The sequence below is a fragment of the Papio anubis genome, chromosome 3 (genome assembly GCF_008728515.1).
Source record: "Papio anubis isolate 15944 chromosome 3, Panubis1.0, whole genome shotgun sequence".
In the NCBI taxonomy this organism is placed as follows: Eukaryota; Metazoa; Chordata; class Mammalia; order Primates; family Cercopithecidae; genus Papio; species Papio anubis.
In genome coordinates, this window is record NC_044978.1 from 119,654,551 (window position 1) to 119,679,900 (window position 25,350).

Below are 25,350 nucleotides of genomic sequence, written 5' to 3' on the forward strand. Positions count from 1 at the left end.
AAATCTAGACCTTAATATAAAATCCTACAAATTTCAAATGTTGAAATACCATTTTTAAAAGTTTATGAACATTGCAAGGCAAGCAAGACCTATCTGCAGGCTGCAGGTGCCCCCAGCAGTGCCAGTTACAATCCCTCGTGTACTGGAGCCTCCCTCCACTAGGTTAAGGTGTGGCACGTCAGTCTACAGTGGATGTTAAAAACCACTGGAAACATAAGATGGGGAAAACAGTCATTAACAGGACTTCTTTCCAGGAGAGGAATGTGTGTGGATGGGAAGAATAATTTGCTAGTCATTGGGGCTTTCTCAAGTACCATGAAATAAACCATCTTCTAATAAGGAGGGTCTGGTTATTTGCAGAGATTTTGTTTTGAATGAAGAACATGAGTTTGAGTCAATATGAATTGCTTGGGAAAATAAAGCAGAGGCTGGGCCCTGAGCTCCGTGGTCCCCTTCGCTGCACCATCACCTCTTCTTTAAGTACATGTGGAGTGAATATGCAAATCATGAATCTGAAGGGGTTAAACTTGGCTTATCATCACATCTCCCTGCAGCCACTCCTCTCGCATCCCCACACAGGTAGAGCGTTCTTGTTTGTGTCTAGCATGGAAAGCCGCTTCTGATCGGCTCTTACCACACACTGTGATCTCCTCGCTGTAACAGGTTGAGACCCGGTTGATGTTTGGCAGCTGCACCAGATGTTTCTTGGTTTCATACAAAAGGTTCAAGACGTAGCGAGCATGGAGCTGCTACTGGGAGGAAGTGGAGGGAGGGAAGAAAAACACACTGATATTGGTGAAGGAAAATGGTCCTTCCCTTTACTGCTTAACAACCCCAATCACCCAAGACCCCAAAAGTAACCCCAGTAAACGGCTCCTGGGACTATGCACGGATTCTTCCTTTTTCACCCAACTTCTGCCCTTGTTTCTGCTTTTCATCATCCCCACTTGTTCCTTCTGCAAATATTGAGCTACTTTTCTCTTTCCTGTCTACTCTATTAAACCCTTCCTTGCCTTTAGCATGGGAGGACCATGTGATTGTCTCAGTAAAGTATGACTAAGTGCAGGTGTGTTGATGGTACTGACTGATCCTGTCATTACTGGAATATATCAGCTCAGCTCCTCCTGCAATGAGTTACATTCATGTGGAAGAGGGGAAGGATTGAATTCTGACATAGAGCCAGAAACTGACTCTCACCACGTCTACCGTACCATCAGAGTTCCAAGCCACTATCGTCTTTCGCCTGGACCACTGCAGTAGTCTCTTGACTGGTCTCCCTGCTTTGGCCCTGGCCACCTACACTGTCTTAACACAGCAACCAGAATGATTATTTTAAAAAACAAGTCAGGGCTAGGGATAGTGGCTCACGCCTGTAATCCTAGCATTTTGGGAGGCCGAAGTGGGGAGATCACAAGGTCAGGGGATCAAGACCATCCTGGCTAACACAGTGAAACTCCATCTCTACTAAAAATATAAAAATATTAGATGGGCATGGTGGTGGGCACCTGTAGTCCCAGTTACTTGGGAGGCTGAAGCAGGAGAGTCGCTTGAACCCAGGAAGCGGAGGTTACAGTGAACTGATATTGCACCACTACACTCCAGACTGGCTACAGAGCGAGACTCCGTCTCAAGAAAACAAAACAAAAGAAAAAAACAAGTCAGATTATGTCATTCCTATGTCTGCTGTCTCCTTGTCTTGTTCAGAAGAATAAAAGTCCACCCCCCTCACCTCCATTACTCTTCCCCTGGCTCCCTCTTCTCCAGCCACAGTGGCCTCCTGAGGTTCTTGAACAGTCCAGGCAAGTTTCTGCTTCGGGGATTTTCCATGTGTTCCTCCCTCTGCCTGGAATGCTCTTTCCCCCGAGCATTCCTCACCACCTTAGATCTTTGCTCAGAAATCACCTTCCCAGACAACTCTATAGAACTGCTATTTCTTCCACCCACAACTTAGTTTGTTCTTTTCCATAGCTCTCATCACCTTCTAATATACAGCATAATTGTCTTATTTATTGTTCATTGTCTGCCTCCCCGATGGATTGCCAGCCCCATAAGGGCAGAGATTTTATCTGTTTTGTTCACTGCTGTATCCTCAGAGCCCAGAGCAGTGTGGGGCACAAAGCAGTGCTCAGTAGTTACGTGTGGGATGAATGAACACTGAGAGATTATGTGATTAGGAAGAAAAGCTGTCAGTCATCAGAACTGGCTGATTGACCACAAGGTCCTGGCTAAGCACAGCAGGGGTAGAATCTCTCTAGTGGACACATGACATGAACATCCTAAATCTGGGGCCATTCTTTCTGTGCTGGGTTTGGTCTCCCTTTACACATTGCATGGAGTTGGTTCTGACCCAAGTTCCCCAGGTGAGCTTACTTGTTTCAGTCTGAATGCTTCTATCAGGGCAGTTGCATGGTCAGGCAGGAGCGGGAAGGAGAGGCGTGGCCCCGTGTAACTGTCGGGTACCTCTATGGACTCATAGTCACTGCATTTCTCCATCTCAGGGTCCTGGGTGAATCTGTCCTCAGTGAACATGCGGGTCAGGAATTCCCCTAGTCCCGATAGAAAAGGTGGATCAGCTTATGATCATCTGATCATGCAGTCTGCAGGCACTATAGAATAGTCCTTGGCTGGGCACGGTGGCTAACACCTCTAATCTGAGAACTTTGCAGGGCCGAGGAGGGAGGATTGCTTGAGCCCAGGAGTTTGAGAACAGCCTAGGCAACATAAGGAAACTGTCTCTACAAAAAATTTTTAAAAATTTAGCCAGCCATGGTGTCGCACACCTGTAGGTCCAGCTACTCAAGAGGCTGAGATGGGAGGATCACTTGAGCCTGGGACGCAGAGGTTGCAGTGAGCTGAGATGACACCACTGCACTCCACCCTGAGCGATGGAGTGAGACCCTGTCTCAAAAAAAAAAAAAAAAAAAAAAAAAAAGTCCTTCCCTGGGCTGTTGAAGCAGGACATGGTTAATCTGACTTCAGCTTCAGCTCCAGCACAGAAGAGGAAAAAGGAAGGAGAAAGTGACAACAGACTAGCATGGGCAGGAGGAAAAAGTCATGCTTTCTACTTTTATTCTAAAAGATCAAGATTTGTCAGACTTAGAGAGTACAGAAATGTTGGGACTTGGATTTGCAAGCAGAAGGAAAGGGGAAAGCCAGAGTGGAAAAATCATTCACAAGCATTTATATTGCATTTAGTGAGTGCAACAGGTGCATCAGACCTGGCAGTGCCTTCCAGCAGCTTCCAGCTGCCAGCATGTGCGTCTCTAGACTGAGGGCATATTTCCTGGATCTGGGTGGCAGGCCAGAAATGCTATGGAATTAACAACCTCCTGGCTGGGCCCAGAGGTTCACACTTGTAATACCAGCACTTTGGGAGGCCGAGGCAGGTGGATCGCTTGAGGCCAGGAGTTCAAGACCAGTCTGGTTAACATGGTGAAACCCTGTCTCTACTAAACATACTAAAAATTAGCCAGGTGTGTTGGCGCACACCTGTAATCCCAGCTACTCAGTGTCTGAAGTTCAATCACTTGAACCTAGGAGGTAGAGGTTGCAGTGAGCCAAGATCATGCCACTGCACTCCAGCCTGGGTGACAGAGCGAGACTCCTTGTCTCAAAAAGGAAAAGAAAAGAAAAGGCCTCCTATTCTTCCCTCCCACCTCCCCATCTGCTTTCAACCAATGATTCCCTGGAGTTGACACAGAAAAACTCCAGTTCCCTCTGCCTGCAGCGGGGATAATTCTGAGGCTTGTGTTTTGCACTATTTCCCAGGCACACTGAGTTGTTGGACTGGCTGCCGTTCCTTTCCTGAATCCCTTCCCCACTCCCTCCCACCCCCAGAGTTTCTTGAACTTAATAAATGAACTCCTTGCACTCAAATTCTTCTCTCCAGGTGTGTGTTTAGGAGAACTCGGCATGAAACCCCAGCCTCTTACTTGTCAGTCCCTTGCTTATTCCCTGGCTGTCATCAGATTCATGGTTTCAGTCCCTGGGCATCCCCCACCTCACCCTGCAATCTGTGGCCTTGGGACAGGAGGACATGACATGTGGCAGTTCATACTCACTCTCGTTGTGGCTGCTGGGGATGAAGTGATCCATGAGATAGCTGAAGAAGTCATGGAGCTGTAGAAGAAGCCAAGGAGACGTGGCTTTAGAGGTGAGGGAAAAGAGAACCCACAAGTGGTCCGGTTGGCCTCACCTTCGGAGCACCCAAGCCCTGCTGCCCAAGGGCTGAAAGGCAGAGCAGGAGGTGGCTCTGTCCCACATCTCATTGTACCTTGACTTGGTCTTGCTGCCCAGCATATTCTATAGATTGGAAGATGCTCCAGGTGCAACGCCGCCTCATCTCCAGGCGGGCCACGTAGCGCCGGTACCATCTCTGGATCAGGGCTGCTGCCTTGAAGGCTACAACACCGATGGAGAAGCAAGCCTGTGAGCTGGGACTCCCTGGGCCAGGGGTTTAGGGGTAGGGAGAGGAAGCTGCTCAGCCCTCTCCCATTGTATATGTGAGGACAAGATGGAGCGGAAGCACTACCCATTGAGGCCCATAAGAAGTATCTCCCTTTCTGCTGGTAATAGTGTTTTTCCCCATTTCCAGCCCCTCCCCTTCATTCCTGCCTGATGGTTATACTAATGTCACTGTAGGTTTATTAGAATTCCCATGTCTTGATGAAAACATTTCTGTGTAGGGATGAAAAGGTTGGACTGCCAGGATTCCTAGAAGGAGATGTAAACTCTTCTGCAAGGATGCAGCATCCCTGACAGGTTATAATGCGGGGATGGGGTGGACATTTTGATATTGTGACAATAGACTGGATGTCAGGACAAGCTCTGTGGTTTCAGGCAAGTCATCTGGGGCCTCAATGTCCTCATCTGGAAAAGGGGCGGGACCAGATGAAGACTGGGAAAAGGAAACAATAGACAGATACGCAAATGAATGCATCCTATGATGTCAGGGGGCAGCAAGCGTTTCCCAGCTCCCATGCTTGCCACCCCCAGTTCCGTAATATCCCTGCAGGCTTTAAGCACCCCCATCATAAGATAGACAGCACTGACCATGCAGTCCCCCACATGCCCACTGGGCCTCTCATTTTTGCCAGGACCTGTGCCAGGTAACCAGGTAGGGCAGGTTAGGGTGTAGAGTTTTGTTCTTTATATAAGGTTTAGGACCTGTGGTCAAGTATCGTTGTCAGAGAAGGGAACAGCTGTCCACATAACTAGATTCTTTTTAAGCTCCAAGGCCTAGATACGTTGCTGGTGATGAATGGACTATTTGTGGATAAAGCTGGATTAGACACCCTGCAGGCTGACTCAGGTCAACCTCATAAATAGTAGACAGATTGATTTAATATATTTAGTTTGCATTAGAGAGATAATAGAATTCTTGCTGATTTTCCTAAGAGGAAAGATGATGGTGACGTGGCAAAAGAGAAGCTGGGAGGAACTTAAACAAAGCTAAACTTGATTTCCTATGAAAACAAAATTCATACTACTAGTATTTCTCAAAGGCACTCGCTAAATAATAAGAGATGAGGTTGAACCCCACTGACTGACTTACGTAAAACCATGTTCAGAATAGTGAATGAGGCCGGGCGCGGTGGCTCAAACCTATAATCCCAGCACTTTGGGAGGCTGAGGCTGGTGGATCACCTGAAGTGAGGAGTTCGAGACCAGCCTGGCCAACATGGTGAAACCTCATCTCTACTAAAAATACAAAAATTAGCTGGGCATGGTGCAGGCATCTGTAATCCCAGCTACTTGGGAGCCTGAGGCAGGAGAATCGTTTGAACCTGGGAGGCAGAGATTGCAGTGATCCGAGATTGCACCACTGCACTCTAGCCTGGGTTAGAGACTCTGAGACACACACACACACACACACACACACACACACACACACACACACACACAAAAGAGAATAGTGAATGAGAGGCCCAGGGCTGGTGCCACAGATTCTTTAGAGATTCCTGGTAAACATGCAGGTTGCTACACCTCACCCTGGACCTGCAACATCAGAATCTCTACAGGTGGAATCCAGGAAGGAATCTGAAGGTTTAACAAGCTCCGTACTTAATTCTTTCCTGTGCTAAAGTTAAGGACCACTGAGGAAGATCATGGACATCAATGTTGTCTGCTAACGCCTTGCCCTGAGCATTCTAAGGCCAGTGTTGCCAATGATGAGACATACGTATTATATGCTCAGTCTTGCTTTGGCTACTCAGGCAGCAGAAGTGGGCAACACCTTTCATTCTCCCTCTTCTTTTCTTCCTCCCAGTTGGCTATCTGGTAGGGTGTGGCAGGGAGCTGGCTTGCTTTTAATTGAGATGGACTCTGGATCTTTTAAAATCCTTTAACGCATTATGTATTTTTAATAGCACAATGCAAAAATGTATAGGCCCTTCTTACTTGGGCCATGTGTAAACTAAATTATTAGGGTACAAATTACAAATACACCTGGGCTGTAAAAACTCTACATGTAACAACACTGTGAGAAAATTGTGAACCAAGGCAATGCACAGTAGGGTGTGGGAGAACAGATAAATTATTTAAGAAAAATAGAACAGAGAATTTTTTTGATGGTTACCCTCTTATTTTTATCATCTTGTCAAGAATATTTATGTCTCTATATACAACACTGATTTAAAGGGAAAAAAATGATGCCTGTAGGAAGAAGTACCTTTCTCTAATGGAAGTATAAGCTTGCCAAAAGGTAACCAATAAAAAATTAATGAATTATGACATTCCTTTAAGGAAAATAGCCTAATATGGACTTCCAATAAGAAACGGCATGCTTACGCAGATGTAGGACTCCCTCACACTCCAACACATTAAAAAAGCGCATAAAATAAGCTAATTTTCTTTTTAACTGATAGTTGAAATCAAAAGCATTGAAGGGAGATGTCTGGGTGCCAGAAATGAAGACAGAACCCATAACCAAAGGCAGTTACAGGCACTGAAGTCAGGCAGGCCCCAGGGGAATCCACATGTCTCAGGAGCTGGGGGTTTAACACCCAGGGGATGGGAGTGAGTTCTTGGGTTCTGTGCATGGCAGGGAGTGGTAATTGGACTGTCTGTGAAAAGGCAGGAGCTGGGGAAGTTTCTGTACCTTGCGCGATCTAATAAATCTCTGCCTACCAGCCCCTGTGGTAGCAGGAGGTGAGCTGGCCTAGAACTCAGTGAGATAGGAAGTCTCAACCTGTGGCGTGTGTGGGTTGAATTCACGTTATTCACAAGATAAGGAAATCCTGAGCTGAAGCTAATTCCAAAATTGGCCCAAACAAATGACAAACTGGGAAAAAATGTTTGCAATTTATATCGAAGTTTATATCCCTACCATATTAGAAATGGTTTCACTCGTTCACCCAGGCTGGAGTGCAGTGACATGATCATAGCTCACTGCAGGCTTGAACTCCTGTGCTCAAGCAATCCTCCCACCTCAGGCTCCCAAGTATCTAGGACTACAGGTGCTCACCACCACACCCAGCTAATTAATTTTTTTTTTTTTTTTTTTTGCTGGACGTGGTGGCTCGTGCCTGTAATCCCAGCACTTTGAAAGGCCGAGTCAGGCAGATCACCTGAGGTCAGGAGTTCGAGACCAGCCTGATCAACATGGTGAAGCCCTGTCGCTACTAAAACTACAAAAAATTAGCCAGGCATGGTGGCACCCGCCTGTAATCCAAACTCCTCAGGAAGCTGAGGCAGGAAAATTGCTTGAACCCAGGAGGCGGAGGTTGCAGTAAGCCAAGATCGTGCCATTGCAATCCAGCCTGGGTGACAGAGGGAGACTCGGTCTCAAAAAAAAAAAATTTTTTTTAGGTCAGGCATGGTGGTTCACACCTGTAATCCCAGCGCTTTGGGAGGCCGAGGCAGGTGGATCACCTGAGGTCAGGTGTTCAAGATCAGCCTGGTCAATATGGTGAAATCCTGTCTCTATTAAAAACAAAACACAAAAATTAGCCAGGCGTGGTGGCGAGCGCCTGTAATCCCAGCTACTCAGGAGGCTGAGGCAGGAGAATCGCTTGAACCCAGGAGGTGGAGGTTGCAGTGAGTAGAGATCGTGCCACTGCACTCCAGCCTGGGCAACAGAGAAAGACTCTGTCTCAAATTTTTTTTTTTTTTTTTAAAGAGATGGTATTTTGCTCTGTCGCCCAGGCTGGTTTCAAACTCCTGGGCCCAAGTGAGATTATCTTATCTCAGCCTCCTAAAGGGCTGGGATTACAGGGGTGACCCACAACTCCTGGCCTATTGTTTTAAAAAAAATTGTTAGATTAGCCACTAGAGGGAGCTCATGCTTCCTTCTTCCCACCTCATGACCTTTGGACATGCTCTACCCTCTGCCTGGAATGTGTTTCATCCCCTCTTTGCCCAACCTTATTTCATTCATTTGTACTTGGGTAGTTTGGGATCAACCCCAATGGACAACACTAACTCCCTGAGCAAATTTTAATTCTGTCAAATATACTTCAACTGGACATTTTGGTGGGCATGTCACAAGAAGGAGAAGCTGACCTCTAAGAGTTAGCCTGAGGAGAAATGTAAGGGTTTTCTGCTTCTACCCTGAGAACCCCCAACCCTCTCCATGCAATATGGGCTTTGCGGTACCCACAGCTGGTTTGGAAAGTGGGAAACACTTACTTCTCTCTGCATTCTGGAAAGCAGAATGATGTCGGGTGGAGGTGCCACTTCCCATAGTTGAAGCGCAATGCTCCTGCAGGACGCAGCAGATCCAGAGGACAGTGAGCTGTTTGCTGACAAAAAGAAGAGAGAATCTGTAATAGGAGATTCAGGCAGAGTATTAAATCGGGTGGGCCAAATTGTCTATGAATCATGTGAGATCATCCTCCCCACCTCTCCAGTCTCGGTGCATAAGACGTTTCTCCCCTGAGAGTTCCCTCTATTTGTCATTCCCTAGGTCTCCCGTTTTCACCCTTTCCACTGCCTTTTCTTTTCAGTCTAGAAACATACTGAAATCTCTTATTCTGCATTCTCAAAGCAATTCATCTGCCACCTCCTCCTCCCTTGACCTCCTATATTCCTCTGTCACCCAACCTCTCTTCTCTTCTCATCCAGATTTATCTCAAGGGTAGACTACAGATTTTCTCTCTACTTCCCCTCAAAATCACCCTTTTCATCCTCACTGTTGATCAAAGCCTTTCCTGATGTCTCTAATGCCTTTATCTTTTCAGTCGTTACCTTGCCGGAACAGCAAGGCCATTTGTCTCCATAGGCCACACGTTTCTTTCTTTCTTTCTTTTTTTTTTTTGAGATGGAGTCTCTCTCTGTCGCCCAGGCTGGAGTGGCGCGATCTTGGCTCACTGCGAGCTCTGCCTCCCGGGTTCATGCCATTCTCCCCTCTTCAGCCTCCTGGCCAATTTCGTTTTTGTATTTTTAGTACAGACGGGGTTTCACTGTGTTAGCCAGGATGGTCTCGATTTCTTGACCTCGTGATCGGCTCGGCTCGCCTCGCCTCGGCCTCCCAAAGTGCTGGGATTACAGGTGTGAGCCGCCGCGACTGGCCAGGCCACACCTTTATTTCAATTCTACACCTTGAGCTTCTGTGATTGTTCCCATCTTTCTGACTTCTTATTCTCTCTGCTTCTTGAGCTCACTTTCCTCTGTCTGTGCCTTAAATGTTGATTTTTATTTGCATTCTAGTCTCAAATATCTGTTGATCTCACTTGGTATATGCTCCCTGGCTGGTTTAATTAAGTCTCACATTTTCAGCTATCACTTCCTACCTCTTAGATCTCTGTCTCCATGCCAGATGATCCCTCAACTTCAGCCCCACATACTCAGCTCCCTGAACTTTCACTGGGGTGTCTCAGACTCCAAACAGAACCCATCTTCCAGGCCAGGTGCAGTGGCTCATGTCTGTAATCCCAGCACTTTGGGAGGCCAAGGTGGGCTGATCACTTGAGACCAGCCTGGCCAACATGGTGAAACCTCATCTCCACTAAAAATGCAAAAAAATTAGCCAGATGTGGTGGTGCACACTTGTAATCCCAGCTACTTGGGAGGCCGAGGCAGGAGAATGGCTTGAACCTGGGAGGCAGAGGTTGCAGTGAGCCACGATACGGAACCACTGCACTCCAGCCTGGGCAATAGAGCAAGACTCTGCCTAAAACAACAACAACAACAAAAAACACACATCTTCCCCAAAAGCCTCATCTCTCTTCTCCCCTTTCTTCAAACTCTGTACTTTAACTACCATGACCTCTGTGTTTTTGCTCTTACCTGGAATGTTCTTTCTATCCCACTTCTCTTAAGCTGGCTAACTTTATTCATTCCTAAAGGCTCACTTTAAGCATCACCTTCCTTAAAGAAGCCAGCTTGACATGCCCCTCCTCTGAGCTCCTGAATATCCTGTTCACATTTCCGTCACTGCAATACCATATTACAGTCTTTAATCTCGTATCTCTGTACTATTAGACTGTGAGTTCCTTCAGAGAAAGACTGTAAACAAATTCATCATTGTAACCCCAGGATTTAGCACAGTGCCTGACATATAGTAGGGATTCCATAAATATTAACTGAATAAACTTTATGCCTTATTTATTTTTTACTGACATGTAATAATTGTACATATTTATGGGATACAATGTGATATTCTGATACATGTATACATTGTGTGATCAAAGCATGGTAATTGGCATATCCATCACCTTAAACATTTATCATTTCTTTGTTATGAGGACATTCAAAATTCTCTCTTCTAACTATTTGAAATATACAATGCATTATTGTTAACTATAGTCACCCTACTGTGCAATGGAGTGCCAGAACTTATTCCTTCTATCTAACTGTAACATTGTACCTGTTAACCAACTTTTCCCATCTCCTGCTTCCTTCTATTTTCCCCAGTCTCTAGTAACTACTATTCTATGCTCAACTTTCATGATCTCTTTTTAGCTCCCACATATGAGTGAGATCATGCAGTATTTGTCTTTCTGTGCCTGGCTTATTTCACTCAACATAATGTCCTTCAGGTTCACCCATATTGTCACACAGAACAGGATTTCATCCTTTTTGTGGCTGAATAGTATTCCATTGTGCATATATACTACATTTTCTTCATCCATTCATCCACTGATGGGAATATAGGTTGATCCTATGTCTTGGCTATTGTGAACAATGTTACAATAAACATGAGCATGCAGATGTCTCTTCAAAATACTGATTTCACTTCCTTTGGATATACATCCAAAGTGTAGTGGGATCATTATGCTATATTTCTTTTTATACAACAAAGATGACACTTTCTCTAGTTCTTCTTCAGGAGGTAATGTGAGATGTACTGACTTAACATCAAGAGTGAATTCCACTTCTTTTATTCTTTTCTCTACCTCATTTCTACCCCATTCTCCTCCCCTATTTTTGAAGGTTGTGGTATTGGGGATTATCAAAGAGTTGTCTTTTTCTTTGCAAATCAAAATTAAAGTCTCACCTTGCTTATGTTGGCTAGTTTATTTTGAATAAATAACCAGAGGAAAAAAGGCTGTGATCTCTTTTTGTGTGCCAAATGGTTCCCAGTTCTATGAGATGTCATGAAACCAGAATCTGAGTTTGGGTAAAGTGAGAAGCCATCATGTCCAAACCAACAAAACTGCTCCTAAATATTTGCACAGTTTTAGAACTAGAAGGGACTTCAGCAATGATTCTGCTTGTTAACGACTCACAAGTTGCTTTGATACATTGGTAACTTGACTGCATAACCAAGTTGTGTATTTAAGAGTGTTTGATGTGGGTGAGAATTTTTGTTCACCTTCTCACTCAATTTTGGACACTTAAACTCTCAGAGACTCAGGTTTCTCATCTATATATCTTCAAAGATCATAAATAATATATTTAATGTACTTAGTATACAGTGAAACCTCAATATATATTGATGGACTGAATCTGGTATCATATTTATCTTTAAATATCAACAATCAAAAACATGTTCTTGGAGGCAGTAAAAGGCATACTATTTCAATGCTACATGAATCAGCGGGATGGATAGTGATTATTGCTGGGTCAAAGATTCTTGTTAAATAAATCCTCTTTTGCCCTTAGGCAACTTTTTTCTCATGAATTTATAAATTCAAAAATGGTGGCAGAATAAGATGACCTACAAATAATTGATTGGAGATAGAAATATAGCATTGCTCTAGAGTGAGGAAGTTGATATCTATCATGGACCAATAAACTATTTAGAACAACCACAAGAGATGAAAGAAATGAAATCTCCCATCAGGTAGTTGTAACTAACTCTTGGTGACCTTTTGTCACCAAGGACAAAAAGGATATGTTTTCCTATGTCATGTGGAAGGGGGAAAGGGGTGCCTAGTTACCATTATAACAACAAAGGCACATGTGATCCCTGCCTTGGGGCTCCATGGTCTCATCTGTTTCTCTGTTATTTATGGATAATGGTAACTTCATTACAGGGTTGTTAGGAGCGTAAAGTGAGGTTATATATGAGGAGTACTTTTCAAATGTTTGTCATCGTCATGAAAAACATAGATGAGGAACTTTCTTAAATGACATCCTCAGAAATCTCTTAAAGTCCTTCTCCTCCTCAAATAAAAAGCACCTTAAGTAATTATCAGTAAAGAATCGAAAAAAATACATCACGATGCTTTAAAAACAATGGAATTGTATTCCACCATGACAAAGAACAAGGCAAGTCGATATGCAATAATGTGAAAACAGCCCCAAGATACATTGTTACATGAAGAAAAGCAAATTCCATAAGAGCATGTCTAGTGTGATACCATCTGTATAAAAAAAGTCAGTAAGTATATAAAAATAAAAGACTATACACCAAGCTATTAACAGTAATTACCTCTGAAGAATGAGGTTGGGTGAGAGATTTCCATTTTTAGCTTATATACATCTATTACAGCTTTTATAATGAAAAATCAATAAATATTTTTCTAAAATTTTTACACATAAGAAAAATTAGAAAGTGGCTCTGACTAGGTATCACATATGGCTGCTTAAGAGAAGAAGATGGAGTCATCTACAGACAAACAGAGAACATTCTAGAAATCAATAAGAAAAATGGCCAGGCGCAGTGTCTCACACCTGAAATTCCAGCACTTTGGGAGGCTGAGGCAGGTGGATCACCTGAGCTCCGGAGTTCGAGACCAGCCTAGCTAAGATGGTGAAACCTTGTCTCTACTAAAAATACAAAAATTAGCTGGGCATGGTGGCACGTGCCTATAATCCTAGCTACGTTATTCGGGAGGCTGAGGCAGGAGAATCTCTTGAACTGGGGAGGTAGAAGTTGTAGTGAGCCAAGATTTCGCCACTGCACTCCAGCCTGGGTGACAGAGTGAGACTCTGTCTCAAGAAAAAAAAAAAAAGAGAGAAATGAATAGAAAGGGGAAGTAGAATAATTCTCAAGGGAAAAAAACTAAAAACGTGAAAACGTCATAAGGTCAGCCATGGAAAATGAGCTTGAGGGAGCCTGAGATTATTGAATTAGCACCTTTGGTAATCACCAGCTGTCTTCTCCCCCTGGTGATTTCCCAAGCTGAGCCATCTCTCCAGGTGATTAGCACATCCACCCAAAGTGGGTGAGGCCCCTTCTCCTTCTAGAATTTGACTTAGCATCATCAATGCCTTACATTATCATGAAAAACAAAAATTAGCTGGGCGTGGTGGTGTGGCATGCCTGGGGTCCCAGCTTCTCAGGAGGCTGAAGTGAGAAGACTGCTTGAGCCCAAGAATTTGAGGCTGTAGTGTGCTATGATCACACTTATGAACAGCCACTGCACTCGAGTCTGGGCAACATAGTGAGACTCTGTCTCTTAGGAAAAAAAAAAAAAGTGTTAATCTGTCCACCAAGTGAGCCCAAGAAATCCAGGGCAGAATGGTCACCCAGCACTTGAAGATCTCATCACACAGATAGCAAAGACCCCATCTGGATGAGTTGATAGATAACAGAGGAGCTGTCTTTGACCTTTGTCAGCAAAACAACTCTGTATTTATTTCCTAGGTAAAAACATAAGTTTGTCGCCCTCCTGGCCTCACTCATTTCTACTTTAGGCTAGATAGAAAGTTCTTACCTTCTTTGCTGGGTTTTTTATTTACCATGAGACACAACAAGGGCGTGATCTTTAACATGCGGGCGTGATCCCCATCCTGTCTTCAGAGTTGGCTGAGGGATCCCAGGCTGATCTGATTTCTTTTAGACCCACAGAGCCAATAAAGAAGGTGCAGCCCTAGTCTGGCATGTTTTCTCCCTGAAAAGCAATGGTGACATTCACAACCCTGGCGAAGCATTCACAGTGACAGGGAAGAAAATTCAGGCTTCCTGCCTCGAAGCAGTAGGCACCCCCCGATGTCAGTCAGATCAGGTCTCCAAGGAGGATTTGAAGGGGGCGATTACATAGTCGGGTGGTTTCTCTAACCGCACCCACGTCAGTCCTAAATCTTCTTACTCTCCTGGATTAGAAGACTGTGTTTCCCAGGCCACGTCTGAGAAGCCTGAGCTCCTTAGCCCCAAAATAGCAGAGTGCTGACAAGACACAGGGGCCTAGGGACTCTTGAGTCCAAGGGGAGTCCTCAGCAGAAGCCACATAGGAGGCATTCTTTGTTGTGGCTGGCTTTTCTGTTTGCAAAGCCTGCTTGAACTATCCTGCCCTTTCTATGGACATTTTCCTTAGGATATAACCTAAACTGTGGTTAGTCACTATTCTTGGACAACTTACTTTTTCAGTTAATCTAAGATGCTTGTGTGTGTGTTCCAGTAGGTACTAAATACACCATTGTAATTCTCAAAGAAAGTGATACTCTGTTTACTTGTCTATATCTAGTAGGTCACGTTTGTTAATTATTATTGTTATTATTTGAGACAGTCTTACTCTGTCGCCAGACTGCAGTGCAGTGGCACAATCTCAGCTCACTGTAACCTCTGCCTCCTGGGTTCAGGCAATTCTCATGCCTCAGCGTCCCGAGTAGCTGGGATTACAGGCACCCCTGCTGCCATGCCCGGCTAATCTTTGTATTTTTAGTAGAGACAGGGTTTCTCCATGTTGGCCAGGCTGATTTCGAACTCCTGGCCTCAAGTGATCCACCCGCCTTGGCCTCCCAAAGTGCTGGGATTACAGGCGTGAGCCTCCACACCCTGCCTAAATTTGTTAGTTCTGTTAACTCAAATCCTCTTTATCTTTATTTATTCTTCCTGATCTGGCCATCTTTGAAAGAGTTATTTTGAAGATTTCTATAACAAGTACAGATTTAGTAAATTATCCTTGTATTTGTCTTTGCATTATACGTTTTGAAGCTATATAATTAGATATTAAATTTAAACCATGTAAAATTGCCACTCTGCCTTTTAAAATTCTTTTTGCATTAGATTCTCTTTTGTCTGATATTAACATTTTCACATTAGCTTATTTATTTATTTATTTATTTATTTATTTTGAGACGGAGTCTCTGTTGCCCAGGCTGGAGTGCAGTGGCACAATCTCGGCTCACTGCAAGCTCTGCCTCCCAGGTTCACACCATTCTCCTGCCTCAGCCTCCCGAGTAGCTGGGACTACAAGCGCCTGCCACCACACCCGGCTATTTTTTTGTATTTTTAGTAGAGATGGGGTTTCACCGTGTTAGCCGGGATGGTCTCCATCTCCTGACCTCATGATCTGCCCGCCTTGGCCTCCCAAAGTGCTGGGATTTCAGGCGTGAGCCACCACGCCCGGCCTAGCTTAGTTTTTGCTAGTGGTTGACTGCTAACATTCTTTCTCCAAGTTGACTAAAAGACTGATAAAATCCTGTATTACTGAGAGTATGAGAAAAAGGACCCTCTCCATATACGATTTCTGGGATCATTAAAATGGTTCACTTTTTGGAAATTAAATTAAATTTTAATTTCAATTTATTAAATTACATATTTAAAATATGTAAACCCTTTAATCTAGAAATTATACTTCTAAGTATCTTACAGAATTGTACACCCATGCAAAAATCTATATAAGGATTTTTATTACTATATAATTTGTGATCAGGAAAAGTTGGAAAATAACCTAAGAGATTTTTTTATGTGGTATTACCCACATTTTCTAGTTTCCATATTGATGCTTTGACATTTTTGGGCCTTGTTGACCAGGGAGGGACTACCCCTCCCAGGATTAGCTGATCCCTAGAGATGCAAACTAACCAGTCGAGAGCCCTACCACCGAATCTCTTCTTTTCTAGACTTTTATACTCAAGGCCACGATCTCTCTACCCTAATCACCCTGACGTCATATATCAGACAACTCAGGGCAGTCTGCAGTCAAGAGTCAGCTGACACTATTCCAACTAGCTAGTCCTCCACCTGCTTAGCCGCCTTACCCTGCCTCACCCTTTCCTTCCCTTGAAAACCACAGTTCCCCTGTCCTCTGCCTGTGACCAACCTCGGTGTTCTCTCCCGCGGCTGTGCAGTGTGACCCCTCCTCTTGGGAACGAGGAGTAATAAGCTACCTTTTAAATGGCAATTGTCCCCTGATCTGTTGGCCTCATCATACCTGAATAAAAATAGAATCTACATTTTAAAACGTTTATGCATTTTTAAATGTCTTAATGAGTACAGACAGCAGTTATCACTAGGGGTACTCATGGGGAGAGTGCCATCTACAAGTGGGGAAGAGAGGCAGAGGATCACATTATGTACTGTTTGGTTTATTTTTATACTAGAAATCTGTTACTTGTGTACTTTTTTTTTTCTGAGACAGAGTTTCACTCTTGTTGCCCAGGCTGGAGTGCAGTGGCGCGATCTCGACTCACTGCAACCTCTGCCTCCCGGGTTCAACCAATTCTCCTGCCTCAGCCTCCCGAGTAGCTGGGATTACAGGCATGTGCCACTACACTTAGCTAATTTTGTATTTTTAGTAGAGACGGGGTTTCTCCATGTTGGTCAGGCTAGTCTCGAACTCCCGACCTCAGGTGACCCGCCCGCCTCAGCCTCCCAAAATGCTGAGATTACAGGCGTGAGCCACCATGCCCGGGCACTTGTGTACTTTTTAAAAACAGAAGATTTTGAAAATCAACTCTTCCCATCTTCCAGGCAAGTTCTGTAGGCCCAGCCATTTTAATTAAAAATACATATATATATATATTTTGAGAAAGGGTCTCACCCGCCCAGGTTAGTATGCAGTGGCACAATCACACCTCTCTGCCGCCTTCACCTTCCTGGACTCAGGCAATCCTCTTGCCTCAGCCTCCCAAGTAGCTGGGATCACAGGCGTATGCCACCACACCCGGCTAATTTTTGTACTTTTTTTTAGAGATGGGGTTTTGCTATGTTGTCTAGGCTGGTCTTGAGCTCATGCAAGCCACCTGTCTTGGCCTGCCAAAGTGGTGGGATTACAGGTGTGAGCTGCTATGCCCTGCCAAAAATTTTAAAATAATTTTTTTATTTTTAAAATTAATTAATTAATTAATTTTAGGCCAGGTGCGGTGGCTCATGCTGGTAATGCCAGCACTTGAAAGGGTGGATCACTTGAGGTCAGGAGTTCAAGACCAACCAGACCAACATGGCAAAACCCTGTCTCTATAAAAAGTACAAAACATTAGCAGGGCATGGTGGTGTGTGCCTGTAGTCCCAGCTACTAGGGAGGTGGAGTTTGCAGTGAGCTGAGATCACACAACTGCACTCTGGCCTGGGCAATTGAGTGAGACAGTGTCTCAAAATAAATAAATAAATACATACATACATACATTTTAACTTTTTAATTTAAAAAGTTTTATTGCCTCTTGTTTTTAAAATTTATTTTATTGTAGTAAGAACACAACATGAAATCTACCCTTTTAATAGATTTTTTTCTTCTTTTTTTGAGACAGGATCTCACTCTGTCACCCAGGGTAGAATGCAGTGGCATGACCACAGTTCATTGCAGCCTCGACCTCCCAGGCTCAAGTGATCCTCCCACCTCTGCCTCTTAAGTAGTTGGGACTACAGGCACACATCACCACTCCCAGCTAATATTTTCATTTTTTGTAGAGGCAGAGGTCTCACTATGTTGCCCAAGCTGGTCTCAAACTCATAGACCCAATCAATCTTCCTGATATAAACAGGAGACAGGGAAATACTGGGAAGTTGCCTGGGAAGTTGCCTGCCAAAAGCCCCACCCTCAAGCCTGGAAACCCATGGCCCCAAATGGGAACAGGCATTCCTGTTTTCATGCCCAAACATTGCCTCTTGGCCCACCACACCCCACATCCTGTACCCATATAAACCCCAAACCCCTGGGTCCATGAGGAGATGAGCAGAAGAGCCAAAGAACAGAAGAATGACATAGCAAAGAAGGAGCATCTGAACATCTAGAGGAGTCTGGCTGGGGACAGTTGGAGAGGAGTTCTGCCACAGGACTGCTGAACTCCAAGGGAAGATCATCTTTCCACTCCATTCCCCTTCCAGCTCCCCATCCATTCCGCTGAGAGCCACCTCCACTACTCAATAAAACCCCCACATTCACCACTCTTCACGTCTGTGTGTAACCTGATTCTTCCTGGGTGCTGGACAAGGGCCTGGGTACCAAGGAGGCACTGAGCTGGTTAACACTTAAGCCATCTGCGGATGGCAGAGTTAAAAGAGCACTGCCATCTGGGGCTTCAGGAGTCAAAGCACCACCCCTAGAAGCTGCCGTGGGGCCAGAGCCCGAAAGTGCTCGCTCTGGTTCCTGCACCTGCCTGTCTGTATGCTCCCCCTCCTATAAGGGGTTTGAGCTTGTGGCAGCTGAACAGAGAGCAACACCCCTGTTGCATGTCCTGCAAGGGGAGCCAGGGAACTCTCCTGTTTCGCTCCCATCTCAGCCTCCTAAAGTGCTGTGATTACAAGCATAAACCACCATGCCTGGCCTCTTAACAGATTTTTAAGTGTACAGTAGGCACAATGTACAGATCTCTAGAAGTCATTCACCTTGTATAAATGAAACTACACCAGTTGAATGGCAGGCTCCTATTTCCCCAGCCCCTTAGCCTTCGACAACCACTATCTACTCCCTGCTTCTGAGTTTGACTATTTTAGATACCTCATATAAATGGAATTATTCCAGTAAGCACTGTGATTGGCTAATTTCATTTAAGATAATGTCCTCCGGGTTGTCATATTGCAGTGAAGAAAACCAAAATATGTCACCCCAAAATATGCCTTTTTGAAATAATAATGATTTTGAGCTAGGCTGGGTGTGGTGGCTCATGCCTCTAATCCCAGTACTTTGGGAGGCAGAGGCAGGCGGATCACAAGGTCAGGAGATCAAGACCATCCTGACTAACACAGCGGAACCCCATCTCTACTAAAAATACAAAATATTAGTCGGGTGTGGTGGCGGCTGCCTATGGCCCCAGTTACTCAGGAGGCTGAGGCAGGAGAATGGCATGAACCCAGGAGGCAGAGCTTGCAGTGAGCCGAGATCATGCCACTACACTCCAGGGCAACAGAGCAAGACTCCATCTCAAAAAAAAAAAAAAAAAAGAATTATTTTGAGCTAAAGGCAATTAAAAAGCAGCAAACAAGCTGGGCACGGCGGCTCACTCCTGTAATCCCAGCACTTTGGGAGGCTGAGGTGGGCAGATCACCTGAGGTCAAGAGTTCAAAATGAGCCTGGCCAGTATGGTGAAGCCCCATCTCTACTAAATATACAAAAATTAGCCGGGCATGGTGGCGGGCACCTGTAATCCCAGCTACTTGGGAGGCTGAGGCAGGAGAATCACTTGAACCCATGAGGTGGAGCTTGAAGTGAGCAGAGGTCATGCCATTGCACTCCAGCCTGGGCAACAAGAGTGAGACTCTGTCTCAAGAAAAGAAAGAAAGAAAAAAAAAGCAGCAAACAGTATGCAGTGGCTAACACCTATAATCCTAGCGCTTTGCGAGGCCAAGGCAGGTGGATTGCTTGAGCTCAGGAGTTCGAGAACATCCTGGCCAACATGGCAAAATCCCGTCTCTACTAAAAGAACAAAAAATAAAAATAAAAATTAGCCAGGCCTGGTGGCATGTGCTTCTACTCCCAGCTACTCAGGAGGCTGAGGCACAAGACTTGCTTGAACCTGGGAGGCAGAGGCTGTGCTGAGTGGAGATCATGCCACTGCACTCCAGCCTGAGCAACAGAACGAGATTCTGTAGAACCCAGCTACTTGGGAGGCTGAGGTGGGAGGATCGCTTGAGCACAGGAGTTTGAGGCTGCAGTGAGCTGTGATCACGCCACTGCACTCCAGCCTGAGCAATAGAGTGAGACCTTGGCTTTAAAAAAATAAAAAAGAAGATAGTCTTGCTCCTCTTCCTCTATCAGGAAGGACAAAGGCTAATCCCCAGAGACAAGTCTAGATCCTTATCAGCCTGGGCATGGCACCAGAGAAATCTATATACCAAACTGTACAAACTAGCCTTTATCTACTGTTAAAGTCAAATAAAATATAGAGACAAATTTAACATTTTTGGGGGGAAGCAAGAATTGCAATTCTAGGTCATAAACAGAGACAGGGTGATCTTCCATATGTTCAAAGAACAAAGAGAAGGTTGGAAGTTTTATAAAAAGGAGAAATGTTACATATTATTTTGAAAGAATGTTCATCAGCACTAGTAAAGTTTTGGGGAGGGTGCAAACTCTGAACAGTGAGTGGCTGCAGTGGGTAAAATTAATCTTACAGTCTCAGCAGCTGTTTCAGTAGCTACCAGATAAAACTGGTTTCGGGTTTTAACAGGCAGTTTCAGCAGTCAAGCTTGCCAAGAATTACATTCTTGGAGCAACGTTTTGTGCCCTGTGTGCTTTTTCTTCCTTTCCTCTAAATGCCCTTTTATAATTAAAAAAAATTTTTTTAGAGACAAGATCTCCTGTCGCCCAGGCTGGAGTGCAGTGGTGCAATCATAGCTTACTTCAGTCTCAACTTCCTGGGCTCCAGCAATTGTCTCGAGTAGCTGGGACTACAAGTATGAGCCACCACACCAGCTAATCTTTTTGTTTGTTTTTTGTAGAGACGAGAGTCTCCTTACATTGCCCAAGCTGGTGGTAAGCTCCTAGTCTCAAGCAATGCTCCTGCCTCAGCCTCCTGAAGCACTGAGCTACTGCACCTGGCCTCGACATTTTTAGTTGGGCATAATAAGAATGACCCAATTAATGTAATTAACTTACTTTTCTTTTGTTTTCTTTTTTTATTTGAGACAGAGTTTCACTCTTGTTGCCCAGGCTGGAGTGCAATGGTATGACTTTGGTTCACTGCAACCTCCACCTCCCAGGTTCAAGTGATTCTGCTGCCTCAGCCTCCCACGTAGCTGGGATTACAGGCACCCACCACCATGCCCAGCTAATTTTTTTGTATTTTTAGAAGAGACAGGTTTCACCATGTTGGCCAGGCTGGTCTCAACCTCCTGACCTCAGGTGATCTGCTCACTTCAGCTCCACAAAGTCCTGGGATTACAGGTGTGAGCCACCACACCCAGCCAATGAACTTTCATGCTATCTTTTGTTACTACATATTTTCCTTCTCACCATTTCCTGCCCCTAGAGACTCAAGGTCCTTTTCCTTTTTCTTGTCACTTCTCTAAAAATTTATAGTTCCTTTGCTAAGATGCTATATAAAAACAAGTTCAAAACAAACCTTTGAGTTACCCATTTCCTGGGTACTCCATATTGCATATTCTGTACACATGTTAATCAACTTCTATTTGTTTTTTCAACTGTTAATCTTTTTTGCTGTTATGTTAATCTGTCTTTTGTCAGTCTAATTTACATGGCCCCGGCTGAGAACATAAGATGGGTAGAGGAATTGATTTTTCCTCCCCCACAGCAAGACCATCTTCTTTTTTACTTTTTAGAGTCAAGTTCTCACTCCGTTGCTCAAGCTGGAGTGCCATGGCATAATCATAGCTCACTGCAGCCTTAAACTCCTGGGCTCAAGTGGTCCTCCCACCTCAGCCTCCCAAGTAGCTGGGATTACAGGTTCACACCCCCATGCCCAGCGAATTTTAAACAAATTTTGTTTTAGAAACGAGGTCTTGCTATGTTGGCCAGGCTAGTCTCAAACTCCTGGGCTTACGCACTCCTCAGCCTCCTGAGTAACTGGGATTACAGATGTGAGCCACTGTGCCTATCTGCCTTCTTTTTAAAGGATGAATAATATTCCATTGTGTGTACATACCATATTTTCTTTATCCATTCATGCCTAGATGGACATTTAGATGTTTGATAAGAATGTTACTTTCCTCCTGGTATTGGAAGGACATCTTCCAAATGGAGATTTTATCTCTTGTTTTCAGGAAGAAAATGGGGAGGGTCAGAGTGAATTTCTTGTCCCTGCTGGGTTTTGTAAGTGCCTTTCGCTCAAAATAGTCCTCATACTAAAGTGGCATATTTGGGGTGGTGTGTTCTGAGCTCCTTTGGCATACTTGAAGTTCAGGAGAAAAGACACAAGAGAATATAGGAGAGCAATTCTGAGATAGCTGAATATTTTCCAAAATTGAATAAAAGACATAAATTCGAAATTTGGGGAGCACAACAAATCCCAAGCAGGCTTAAACAAAATTCAATATCTGGACACACTGTAGTTAAACCACATGACACTGTTATCACTGTCACACACGTCCGTGTGAAGAGATCACCAAACAGGCTCTGTGTGAGCAATAAAGTTTTTTAATCACCTGGGTGGAGGCAGGCTGAGTCCGACAAAGGAGTCAGCAAAGTGTGGTGGGATTATCATTAGTTCTTATAGGTTTGGGATAGGCAGTGGAGTTAGGAGCAATTTTTTGTGGGCAGGGGGTGGATCTTACAAAGTACATTCTCAAGGGTGGGGAGGATATTATGAAGTAACTTCTCAAGGGTGAGGAGGGAATATCGTACAAAATACATTATCACAAGCACAGGGAGGGTGTATTGTCACAAAGTCAATTGATCCATTAGGGTGGGGCAGGAACAAATCACAATGGTGGAATGTCATCAGTGAAGGCAGGAACTGGCTATTTTCACTTCTTTTGTGGATCTTCAGTTGCTTCAGGCCATCTGGATGTATACGTGCAGGTCACAGGGGATACGATGACTTAGCTTGGGTTCAGAGACCTGAAAATCACCTGATGGGTTCTTGCTCACTGCACAGGCAAAACCAATTCACTGAGATCATAGTACTGCAGTAGAGAAAGAGTTCAATTAACAGTCCTAGCAGGAGCATGAGTGTTATTACTCAAATCAGTCTCTCCAAGAACTCAGAGGCCAGGGTTTTAATGGATAATTTGGTGAGTTGGGGTCTAAGGAAGGGGGTTGCTGATTGGGGACAAAATTACAGGGGCATGGAAAACAATCTTTATGCACTGAGTATGCCCTTTGGGTGAGGGCCACAGGATTAGTTGACTCATGGTCACAGGTCCTGGTGGGGTCAAGTGGTTACTAGAATGCAAAAGTGTGAAAAACATCTCAAAAGACCAGTCTTAGGTTCTACAGTAGTGATGTTCTCTACAGGAACAATTGGGGAAGTCACGAATCTTGTGACCTCTAGCCACATGATTCCTGAGCAGTAAGGGATTATAGAAACTATGCCTACATTTAGCAGAATTCGGGTTCCTCCCATAATCCTAATCTCATAGCCTTCCATTAGTTTTACAAAGGTGGCTTTTCCATTAGTTTTACAAAGGGCAGAGGTTAGTCTGAGGGAGCGGCTATTATCATCCTTTCTTTAAAGTTAAAACTATAAACTATTAATTCTTCCCACGATTAGCTTGGTCTGTGCCCAGGAATGAGCAAGGGCAGCCAGCTTATGAGGCTAGAAGCAAGATGGAGTCAGCCATGCTAGACTTCTCTCACTGTCATCCTCTTCGCAAAGGCGGTTTCAACAAAAAGACAAATATCTGAAAAGCAACCAGAGTGTTGGATTACTTAAATCATTTTCCTGAGGAACAGCCATTGATGCTTTGGCTTTGCCTGGTTAAAATTAGGGTATTCCCCAAATTTCCAAAGATCACAGTATATTTTCAAGAAAACAAGAATGGAATAAGACTAGTAAGTAGAAATTTACCCTGGCCAACATAGTGAAAACCCATCTCTACTAAAAATACAGAATAAGCCGGGCATGGTGGCACACGCCTGTAATCTCAGCTACTCAGGAGGCTGAGGCACAAGAATTGCTTGAACCCTGGAGGCAGAGGTTGCAGTGAGCCAAGATTGCGCCACTGCACTCCAGCTTGGGTGATGGAGCAAGACTCTGTCTCAAAAAAAAAAAAAAAAGACGAATGAGTAGAAATGTCTAGTTTCAATGACTGTGTGAGGTGTGACACAGCTGGCATGAGTAATCTACTTCTCACATTTTATTTTTATTTTTATTTTTATTTTGAGACGGAGTCTTGCTCAGTCACCCAGGCTGGAGTGTGGTGGCGCGATCTCGGCTCACTGCAAGCTCCGCCTCCCGGGTTCTCGCCATTCTCCTGCCTCAGCCTCCCGAGTAGCTGGGACTACAGGCGCCCGCCACTACGCCCGGCTAGTTTTTTGTATTTTTAGTAGAGACGGAGTTTCACCGTGTTAGACAGGATGGTCTCGATCTCCCGACCTCATGATCCGCCCATCTCGGCCTCCCAAAGTGCTGGGATTACAGGCTTGAGCCACCGCGCCCGGCCACATTTGATTTTTAAAAGGGCACTGGATGATGAAAATTGAACAGTATTTATCCGACACTGTCCAAGAAGAAACATGAATATTCTGGGCCACTAGAGAGGTCTGCAGCGTCAGGGGAGGGATGTTCTGTACCCGGATAACACTTCCTTCTAGACATTCTACTCACTATGACAAAGGAAAAGTTAAACTTGGGAACCGAGACACTCAAACACTGCCTCCCTTTTGTTCCCAAACATAGCTGTAATTTCACATGGTTGTTTTATCTTATATAAAATGTAGACTTACTGAGCATGAGACAAATGTATCACTGACTTTCCCTCCATTTCCTTCTTTTCATGTGCTAAATGTAGATTCACTGAGCACCAATAATAAGAGCTCACAAGAATGTAACCACTTGCCTCACTGTCTACCCTCCTTTTCTTCCCCCCGCCTGCTTGCTCTTTCCCCTTTAAATACTGAAGTTCCCCAAATCCTCTTTGGGAAAAGCATAGGACAGGTCCTCCTGTGACTGGTGTTTCTTTTTCCCGGGCACGTCCTCAACCTTGGCAAAATAAACCTCTAAAGCATTGAGTGCTGCCTCAGTCACATTTTCATTTACACTTTCAACCTTTTCTGACTTCATCCTCTAGGGTATTTCTTTCATGCACATGTGAAAAATCAAACTCTACAAAGCAGCTGTTCATTCCCTTGAATCTTGACACTTAAATAACATCACAACTAAGAGAACTGCTTTCTCAGGACAGCCGTCCAGAACCACAAGACTTCAGAGGTAAGAAAGCAGGGAGAACACAACACTAAA

The 25,350-nt window shown here is 44.4% G+C and overlaps 1 protein-coding gene across 1 annotated transcript in view; it reads right to left on the minus strand.

The window, feature by feature from the left end:
- PPEF2 (protein phosphatase with EF-hand domain 2) overlaps positions 1-9,262 on the minus strand; it is a 35,553-nt gene extending 26,291 nt beyond the window's left edge. The window contains exons 1-5 of the mRNA XM_009206921.4: positions 8,629-9,262; positions 4,274-4,401; positions 4,062-4,119; positions 2,371-2,546; positions 635-749 (exon numbers count right to left, since the gene is read on the minus strand). Coding sequence (XP_009205185.1) covers positions 635-749; positions 2,371-2,546; positions 4,062-4,119; positions 4,274-4,401; positions 8,629-8,683 — 532 coding nt within the window. The 5' untranslated portion in view covers positions 8,684-9,262. The remainder of the gene's footprint in view (positions 1-634; positions 750-2,370; positions 2,547-4,061; positions 4,120-4,273; positions 4,402-8,628) is intronic.
- Positions 9,263-25,350: the final 16,088 nt, after the last annotated feature.